Source organism: Doryrhamphus excisus, unplaced genomic scaffold (genome assembly GCF_037039965.1).
Source record: "Doryrhamphus excisus strain RoL-2023G ecotype Guam unplaced genomic scaffold, RoL_Dexc_Guam_v1.1 HiC_scaffold_66, whole genome shotgun sequence".
NCBI lineage: Eukaryota > Metazoa > Chordata > Actinopteri > Syngnathiformes > Syngnathidae > Doryrhamphus > Doryrhamphus excisus.
The window spans coordinates 1-9,980 of NW_027621876.1; the positions used below are offsets into that span (position 1 = coordinate 1).

General features: G+C 52.7%; 1 protein-coding gene across 1 annotated transcript; it reads left to right on the plus strand.

Moving 5' to 3' along the window:
* Window positions 1–8,462: 8,462 nt before the first annotated feature.
* Window positions 8,463–9,119, plus strand: LOC144898073 (ferredoxin--NADP reductase-like). Its single transcript, XM_078788959.1, has one exon. It carries the CDS (start codon window positions 8,463–8,465, stop codon window positions 9,117–9,119), a length of 657 nt encoding a protein of 218 aa, XP_078645085.1.
* Window positions 9,120–9,980: the final 861 nt, after the last annotated feature.

Consider the following 9,980-nt stretch of genomic DNA (forward strand, 5'->3'; position numbering starts at 1 on the left):
AGACACCCGGCGGTGTGTTCGTCGGTGTTGCCGATGTGGATGAGAATGTATTCAAATCCCGGCACGTCGAGCACGTGGAGCATGCCGCTATGAAAGGGGAAGCGTTTTTTATAGCGGCCATGGAAGCCACCGACGTCACGAATGCCCACCTTATAGGTGCCAGCGGGGATGCGGGTCTCTCCGGCGACTTTCTCGGCGCGGTATTCATCTTCGAGCCCGAAGCATTGGAATACGCCATTGACGCTGATCATCGACAGCGTGGCATCGTCATTGTCAAGAAAGCGATTAACGGTAATTTTCATGGTGATCTCCTACTGTTTATCTTCGATTTCGAGCTCATAGGGCGCGATGGCAAAGTCTTCGCCTGCGCTGCCGATGGTGATGCCTTGTATTTGTGCGGCGGCGGTGCGGTCTTTGAGGATGGCTTCTTTGTCGAGGTCTTCGATGGTGCGAATAAAGCGCTGTAGGCCAAGCGCCTTGAGCCCTTGGATTACTTTGTCTTTTCCGCGTACGGTGACCTTCGGTGGTCTTGTGCGCCAGCTGAGCTCACCGGTGGGCAGGCGGGCGGTTTTGATTTTGCCGCCTTGGGTGAGGTCGTCGCGGTTGATTTCTGCCCACGCTTGCACGGCGGCGATGATCTCCTCTACTTCGGCCTTGGTCGGTGCGGCTTGCGCTTCGTAGGTCGCTTTGAGCTCAGCGATGGCATCGTTCATTGTGTGCTCAATGCGCAAGATGTCGCGGCGCTTTTCTCCGAGTGTTTTGATCAGATCGGCAGCGTCGTCAGCGTTTTGCGCGGCTTGGTAGGTGGTTTGGCGCAGTGCGCCCTTGAGTTTGGCGGGTTTCATGGGTGATTTACTCCGAGGTTTGCCATTTGATACGAGCGCCATAGCGGATGGCGCAGTGCTTAAAAATACGGCGGCCATGCTCGCTGAGGCGGACGTTGATCACGCCGTCGAGCGCGCTGTCGCCATCGCATAGCCAGATAGTGGGTAGGCCGTTCTCGACATGGATATGCGAGATCGTGTAGCCCTCTTCGGTTAGCTGCTGGGCAGCACCGACGCAGGCCGAAAGTGAGGATTGAATGTGTTGGTTGGGTGTCATAATGCGAGCGCCTCAGTCCAAAATAACGGTATTGGAGGCCATGGCGATGTGCTGCGCGGTGCATGCCTCAGAGGCCAGAGCGCAGAGGCGCTGGGCTTTGTTGTAGATATTCACCGAGCGGCGAATATCCGATGTGTAGCGCTTGATATGGCGGCCGAGCTCGCCAAATAGCGTGGTGCGGTCGGTGTCAGATAGCCCCTGCATCTCCCATTTGTTGTTGATGCGGCTGTAGAGCTGCAGGAGCTCGCCTTGGCGACCTTTTAGGTTCTGGATCAGCGCATAGGTGCCGATCAGCACCACCGGCACATGGCTAAAGTCATGGATGCGGCGCACCGCCTCTAGGCTCTTGGTGGTGAGGTTTTCGGCTTCGTCGATGAGTAAAATCCGCTCGGACTTCCTGAAGGCTTTGACGATCTCGCCAATGAGTACGGTGCTGGAGCCCTGTACGTTGCGTTGGCCAAGCCCTTCGAGGATGTGAATCAGTAGCTCCTTGACCGACATCATCGGCAGGGTCTCCACCAACACCGCCTCGGGGTGCTTGGCGCGAAAAGCCTTAACTGCCACGGTCTTGCCGGTGCCTGCCTTGCCGTAGATTACGCCCATATCTTGGTTGACGGCGATCTCGGCGCAGGTGGTATCGACCATGATCAAATCGGTGGTCTCGGTGATCGCCAGACGCTCGGATTCGGCACCCTGAGACTGATAATTCGCGATATAGGTCTCAATGCGAGCCTCCAGCGCCGCATGGTCGCCTTTGTAGATGCCGCGCAGGTGCTGGCTGATCGCCGCTGGACTTACGCCCAGACTCCGCGCTATACTGGCCTGTGTCAGGCCATTGTCATCCATGAATTGCTTTAGGTTTTTCATATTGCTTACCTCGTTGGTAGTGACTGATAAACAGCGCTTTAATTGCAGTTAAAGGGCTGTGGGAAACCGGGGCATTGCGCCCCGGCTTTCCACACCTCTCTATAGCTCTTGGCGTTTGAGCTCGCTTAACGCTGCTGTGTATTGGTCTCTGCCTTCTCTCATCAGGCTCAGGTGCTGTCTTATCGTTTTATAAGAGGCATTGGATCGGATAGTTATATCCACTAGAGCCTGAATAGCCTGCTCTAGGCCTTCCACCTGATAAGCGCAGCAGATGAATTTACCGTCGCAATAGACGTTCAAAATACCCGGTTCCTTGTGCTGTTCGACCTGTACGAAATCGCCTGGGAAAAGGTTTTGCCACAGCTCAATCGAGACGTAATGGAAGCCATCGCAGAGGATGCCGAAAGGTTTGATTTGACTTGATTTCATGATGGTTACCTTGATTAGACTCGCCCGCCGGAGATCAGGCGCATGTACTCGCGTTGCAGATCAACGCCAGACTCTTGTTGGTGTTCAGCGTCTTCGCGCTTGGCTGTGGTCGCTCTGGTCTCTTGCTCCAAAAACTCATCGCGCATAGCGTTCTGATATCCGCCGTAGTCTTTCTGGGCTTGCTTGGTCATTGCCTTGACCTGATTGACTACGCGCTGTTTGTAGAGTTTCTTGGTGTCTTTGGCTTCTTCCACGCTGATGCCTTTCACGGCGGTGGCTTTTTCGGTGATGTCGCATAGGTACTCATCACCGCGATAGACGTGCAGGCGCTTGATGTCATCAATGGCTTCGATGATGGTCACGTCATCGCCAATGGCGACGTGTTGCCACAGATGTAGGCTTAGGTAGTATTGCTTGTTGTGGCGAATGCCCGCCTTCGAGACACGGCGGGTAGCGCGTTTGCCTAGCTGGCGGTAGATGGTGTCCATGCCGGCTTGTGATGGGGCGGTATGCAGGCTGTAGGCCTCTGATTGCTTGTGCTGCATATAGTTATCCAGCCAGTTTTCCATTTCCCACCACCACATCATGTCACCCTTCACCCCAGTGGCCGCGCCTACGAGCTTTTCCAGCTTGGTGCTGGCCTGTGCTTCGAGGTGTTGGCGCTGATCGACATTGTGGCCGATAAATCCGGCTAGCGATTCGAACTCTGGCGAGTGCTGGAGTGTTCTAAATGAGCGCTCGATCTTGCCTTTTTGGTCTCCTCGCCCTTTCTCGGCGGCGAGATAGTCGATGCCAAGCGCGGTCAGTAACGCCTGAAAGTCGTTAGAGATGAAGTCTTTGCCTTGGTCGCCTTTTATGCGCTGTGGCACACCCAGATGACCGATGGCTTTGTAGATCAGCCGCGCATTGGCGTAGTAGTTGGAGCTACTGTATAGCCCGTAGACCGTGGCACCGGTGCAGTTATCGATCACGCCGACGATCTGCATCCGTACCAATTGATAGTCGTCTGAGGCCTCACGGGTGTAGTAGTCACGATAGCCCCCGTTTTTGGATTCCATGGCGGCCATGGGCACTTTGACCATGATGTCGCCCTTAGTGGCGTCGATTTGCCATTGTAAGTTGGGCTCTTCCACGACTGGCCAAAGCTCGGCTCGGCCGTAACAAAGGTGTCCATTCCATTCATTAAGTAGCCTCGAATCACTGCATCATCGCGCTTTAAGCGCTCCAGCGCTCTGGCGAATGTGCTGTAGCACACGTCGGCAACGGGGTTTCTAACGCTCACAAGAGTGCCGTGGTCATTGGCATACTGAAAGCAGTAGAAGTGATAAATAGAGGCGTAGTGCCTACTTCCCGCTCCAGCCACGGCATGTCTTAGCCGATCAATATCGATTTTAGTTGCACCGCCACCGCGCTTGTCTTCCAGCGCCGAAATGCCAGATGTCTTAAATAGCTTGTACCAACGCTTGATCTTGCGCTCCAGACTCTCGCGCTTGATGTCAAACGCCTCATATTTGTAGATGAGAGCCTGTGCCACATGGCCATAGGCCAGGTCTTTGCCGCTCGCAAACATGAGGATGGCGTGTTTTTCTTGCGCGGTGGGGCGCTTGAGATCAGCTATCTCCGGCACATCATCGGGGTGATAAGCCGTAGCAGTCGGAACGCGGCGCTTGTACACGCGGCGCTTTGGCATCGGCATCAGCTGATAACGGTATACCCAGCCGCGTCCACCGGTGCCGGGGACGCACTCGAAGCGATAGATTTCGCCTTGGTAGGTGATGGAGGACTTGCCCGAGTCTTGGGCGGCTTTCGTAATTCGGCGAATATGCCGATCACTGAGGCCAAGTTCGTGGCAAAGCTGCTGACTGCTAAGCGCCATGGTGTCAGGCCGCGTCGCGGTACTGTGGTAAGTCGCTAGCGGCTTGGATATAGCCGTGCTCTATCAGAGCCTCGACACAGCGGATGCTTTTACTTCGGCCCCCAACCACTTCTTTGAAAGTGTGATAGTTCAGGCCGTGCTTACGGCAGAAGTGCGTACCGGTGCCCCAGTCTTCCCGAATTTGCTGAATGATAGTCATGGTGCTAAAGTGTCTATTGAGTCAGTACAATGCTATACCAAGAGTTATTCTTTATCATGTCAAGAAAATATCTGGAAATATACAATGGAAGAAGATGAGTTAAGAGAAAATATTAGAAGAGAGCGAGAATCTCTTGGAATGACGGCCGCAGATTTGGCCAAGGCTATTGGCGTAGGGCATCAAACGATCTACGACATTGAGAGCGGGAAGGTGATGCTCAAATACGGCGTGTTGCGCAAAATCAAGGCCGCATTGCCTGCCCTTAAAACCGGCTTGGAGTCACCCATTGATCCAGAGAAACTCGTAAGTAAACTGGCTGCTGCTTTGGAACAACCTAGTGCACTGGCCGCCGCCCTTAGTCAGCCAAGGGGATTGGCTGCCGCTCTGAAAGTGCCGGATTTCTCGGCGGCTTTGGAGCCGTATGAAGGCTTGCAACAGGCGATACAGGCTTTATCTGAATTGCCAGAGCCTGATGACGCACTGGCATTGACCGGCGATATTGTCACCGTTCCCGAGTATGAGCAACAGCTATCAGCAGGCGTGGGCGTGTATCCCGATGATCATGCGCTGGCCGTGGGGAATCGACCGTTTTCCGCGCAATGGCTACGAAAGAAGGGGCTACATCACGAGAATCTAAAGCTACTGCGTGTATCCGGCGACTCGATGGAGCCGCTCTTGAAGGACAAGGATATGGTCATGATCGACACCAGCCGCACCACCCCAAGCGAGGCCATGCCTTACGCCGTCAGACTCGACGGCGAGCTATTGGTTAAGGGGGTGCAAAGGCAGGGTAATGGCGATCTATTACTGGTCAGCCGCAACAAAGACTACTTACCTACGGCCATCAGCGCCAGCAGCCCACCTGATGATTTGGCCATCATCGGCGGTGTGGTTTGGCACGCGCATAGCTGGGTGTAGGCCAATCGATAATGAGGTATCATGCATGCTAGGCAAGAAAAACAACAACTCATCAAGCAAGCCGCCACCAAGACGCGAAAACAATTCTGTTGACACCGTCAGACCGCCACCACGGCAAGACCGCTCAAGAGGTGATAGCAATGACAAACGAGACAAAAAGCAATGACGTAGCTGATCAGCTGCATGAATTACTATTCGGGGTGCGCCGCTCAGTGCGCTACCACACATTGCGACGCGCTTACTACGAGCGCTTCAACCTCCTTACCAACACGCTCACGATCTTCGCCGGTAGTGCCATTGCTTATCAAGTGATGGCGAGCTGGCCAGGACAGCAATTGATCATTATTCCCTCGGCACTGGTCGTGCTACTGTCCACGCTCAATATCGTCATGAATACAACCGCCAACGCCAACCTGCATTACCGCCTTGCAGACCGCTTTATCAAGCTGGAGCAGCATATCATCAGTGAGCCAACGCCAACGGTGCAGCACGTATCCAGTTGGACGCAAGAGCGCCTAAGTATCGAGGCCGATGAGCCACCGGTATTCCAAGTGCTTAATACGATTGCTCACAACGACCTAGCCCGAGCAATGGGCTACGACACCAAGTATCAAGTGCGCATCGGATGGGCTCAACGCCTATTGGCTAATATCATCGATTTCAGACCTCACACCCTCACCACTCCGACCAGTTAAAGCACCCACCCCGACCAAGCTCATTTTATGTCCTTGGTCGCCGTTTTATGTCGTTGGTCGATCCTCTAGTACCGCGTTACCCCACCTAACCCATTGATTATGATCATATAAGCCGATGTCCTTGGTCATGTCCGTGGTATGTCCGTGGTGGTCACTTATGCCTTTTTTAGCCCTTTTTTGACCATACCACGTCTATATAAATCAAACACTTACGACCAAGGAAATCATAGGGACATTTCCAACGCGAATAATCGGGACATTTCAAACGCGGATTTACACAACTCAACCAGCCGATTCCCCAGCAGATGTAATGTCCAGCGTGATTGTCCTGATGGCGGGGCACTACACATCATCGCAACCAGTTGCGCTTCACCATCCCCATCCAGTGATCGACTTCTCTCCCGAGAACGTTTTTGACGTTCAAGTGCTGCCTCAAGACCTTGCTCCACACAACGTTGCCGTAACCGCGATACTGTGCGTTCATTCACCTCGACTCTCTGTGCTGCCTCTATATCTCTCAAGCCTGGCCATCCGGCCCCTCATCAACGAGTAGCAACAATTGGGCATGCATTCGCCGGTAGGCAGCCGCTCTCCCTTTGCGGACTACATCAGTCAGTTGTTGGCGCTCTGGCGCGGATAGTCGGACAACGTACTTCTTTTTCATGTTTGCTCTCAGCAAGATAGTGATAAAACATGAGAAGGAACTTTAACATTAGTCGATATCAAAGTGAAGGACTACTAGGAGGCTGTCCGAGAATGGCAAATTTTACGATTTTCGCAAATTTCACTCTCTATAAATCAATGAGTTACGAATACTGCTTTTCGAAAAACCTCGTTCTCGGACAGGCTCCTAGGCGATTGGTTCCACTCATTCAGGTTTTGAGCGCACCGCCTGACGTAATTGCGTTTACCATTGACCGATTGCACTCACTACTTTGGAGACTTTCAATGAAAACACGTGTCAAATGGCTGGATCACCGCAGCTTCGTAGCGGAATCGGGCTCTGGTCATACCATTGTGATGGACGGTTCGCCGGATCATGGCGGGCGGAATCTCGCGATGCGCCCAATGGAAACGGTTCTGGCGGGTCTCGGCGGGTGTACGGCTTTTGATGTGGTGAATATGCTGCAAAAAGCACGTCAGCCCATCAATACCTGCGAAGTGCATATCGAAGCTGAACGCGCTGAAAGTATCCCGCAAGTGTTCGGCAAAATTCACCTGATCTTTGTCATTGATGGAGATGGGGTGGCGGATAAGCAGATAGAGCGTGCGGTGAATTTGTCGGCGACCAAGTATTGCTCGGTGACGAAAATGCTCGAAAGTACGGTTGAGATGACTCATGAGTGGCGAAGAACATCGCCGGATAGCGGAAAAAGTTAAGGGGCCTTAGCAGCCCCTCTATAGTTATTGCGCTAAGCGCTATATTTCTCCAACCCTCAGGCGAAACACCGTCAAGTGGGGCGAAGCCTAGCCGAGTTGATTTAATCACTCAAGCAAATTTTTCCATGAAACGATTTCATGGACAACAAATGTCGCACAGATATCATTTTCTTAATTTAAGGCGACATGAGCTTAAGGTGTAACATGACTTTCATACGTAAATTCGAGCACAGCGATACGGATCTAGTCTTAGCTTTGTGGCGGCTTGTATTCCCCGATAACCCGCCGCATAACGAAGCGGAAAATGTCCTAGCAGCGAAACTTGCTGTCGATGATTTGGTCTTTGTCGGGCAGGACGGTGAGACCATCGTTGCTGCGTGTATGGCAGGCTACGATGGCCATCGAGGCTGGCTCTATGCCGTCGCCGTTCATCCCGAGCAACGCCGAAGCGGTGTCGGCGCGATGTTGGTTCGCCATGCCTGTGATGCGCTCAAGGCTTTGGGCTGCATCAAAGTCAATATCCAAATACGTTCAAGCAATCTTGAGGTCGCTTCGTTTTATGAGTCCTTGGGCTTTGAGGCCGAAGATCGCTTGAGTATGGGTGTGTTCTTGACGCATGGGAGCCCGAACACATAGGCGCCGCAAGCGCTTATCGTTGGCCTCACCAGCACTTTAGTCTAGTTGAATTTTTTGTCGCCATGCCTATCTTGAACGTTAACACTGGCGCGTGTTCAGGCGCATGACCATCAGAAATGCCCACAAAGGATAAGCCTATAATTAGTCGTTATAGTGCAAGCTGAATGCAGCCGTTATAGTGTCGCCCAGTTTCGGACAAGCTCTCAACGAGTTGTCACGGTTATATTTTTGAAATTTAGGGAATCTCATGGCAACCATACGTGAAGAAACCGTTGTTTCGGTTCATCATTGGACAGACCGCTTATTTAGTTTCAAAACCACACGTGACCCCGCGTTTAGGTTTCGCAGTGGGCAGTTTACGATGATCGGGCTTCAAGACGAGGGCAAGCCGCTAATGCGTGCCTATAGCTTGGTCAATCCACACTATGAAGATGAGTTGGAGTTTTACAGCATCAAAGTGCCCAACGGGCCGTTGACCTCCAAACTCCAACACATCAAAGTGGGTGATTCGGTGCTGGTCAATTCAAAGCCGACCGGTACCTTGGTCGCGGACTATCTGCTGCCCGGCAAGCATCTCTATCTATTGGGCACCGGTACAGGTTTGGCGCCGTTTCTATCACTTATCCGCGACCCTGAGATCTACGAACGGTACGAGAAAATTGTTCTGGTTCATGGCTGCCGTTTTGTCGCCGACTTGTCGTATCAGCAGGAGATCAAAGCGCTTGCTGAGCATGAGTACCTCGGCGAGCTGATTCGTGACAAGCTGATCTACTATCCGACCGTCACGCGCGAGGCGTTTGAGCACACCGGTCGAATTTCCACGCTGATGAATAACGGAAAATTGTTTTCGGATATCGGACTGCCTCAGCCTTCCGTAGGCGACGATCGCTTTATGCTTTGTGGAAGCCCGGCGATGCTCGATGATCTGGTCGCGATATTGCAAGACTGGGGTTTGGATGAAGCAACCACCAAACACCCTGGGCACTATGCGATCGAACGGGCATTTGTCGAGAAATAAGCAGGCTTGCGGCAGGCGCTTTATTCTCGGACGAGCTCTCACCGGATTGGCGGTATAATCGCTTAAATTTTGTCGAGACCTATCGCCTTGAGATTTCCCGAGCTTTCATACGCCAACCCGGACGACCCACTTTGGAAGCAGCGCCTGATTTATTTTATTGAATCCATCTCTGGGCGCGATGATTACATCGACGCCTATCTTGACTGGCAGCATAATTCTTACGGCAAATCATCGCGTATATTTGCCGACATGCTCGACTATATTGATGTCAATCTCGATATCAATGGCGATCTGCCGGATATCAGCGCGGACCAACCGTTGGTCATGATTGCCAACCATCCCTTTGGCATTGGTGATGGTATTGCGATTCTTAGCATGGCCGAGCGCTTCGGACGGCCCTTTAAAATACTGATCAATAAGGAACTTCTGAAAGTGCCGGAAATGCAGAGCTATTCTCTGCCGGTTTCCTTTGACGAAGACAAGGCAGCGTTGCGCACCAACGCCCGCACCGCCAAAAAAGCCATTGAATGTCTTCGCAATGGCGAGATTATCGTAATCTTCCCGGCCGGTGGCGTGGCGACTTCACCCAATGGCTTCGACAAAGCGCAGGATCTTCCGTGGAAGACATTCTGTGCCAAACTCATACGCTCCGCCCACGCCAATGTGCTGCCTGTGTACTTTCATGGCCAAAACGGATGGCTGTTTCAGCTAGTCAGCCAGTTTTCGCTGACCCTTCGAACCTCGCTCCTTATCGGGGAGTTTTGCCGCCTGCGTGGACAGAGTATTCGCGCCGAAATGGGCGAACTTATTCCATGGGACAGCATCGCCGATCAAACCGATCGAGCGCAGTTGATTCAATAT

Coding starts and splice junctions, on each gene's coding strand:
- LOC144898073 (XM_078788959.1), top strand. CDS start 8,463: ATGATCGGGCTTCAAGACGAGGGCAAGCCGCTAATGCGTGCCTATAGC.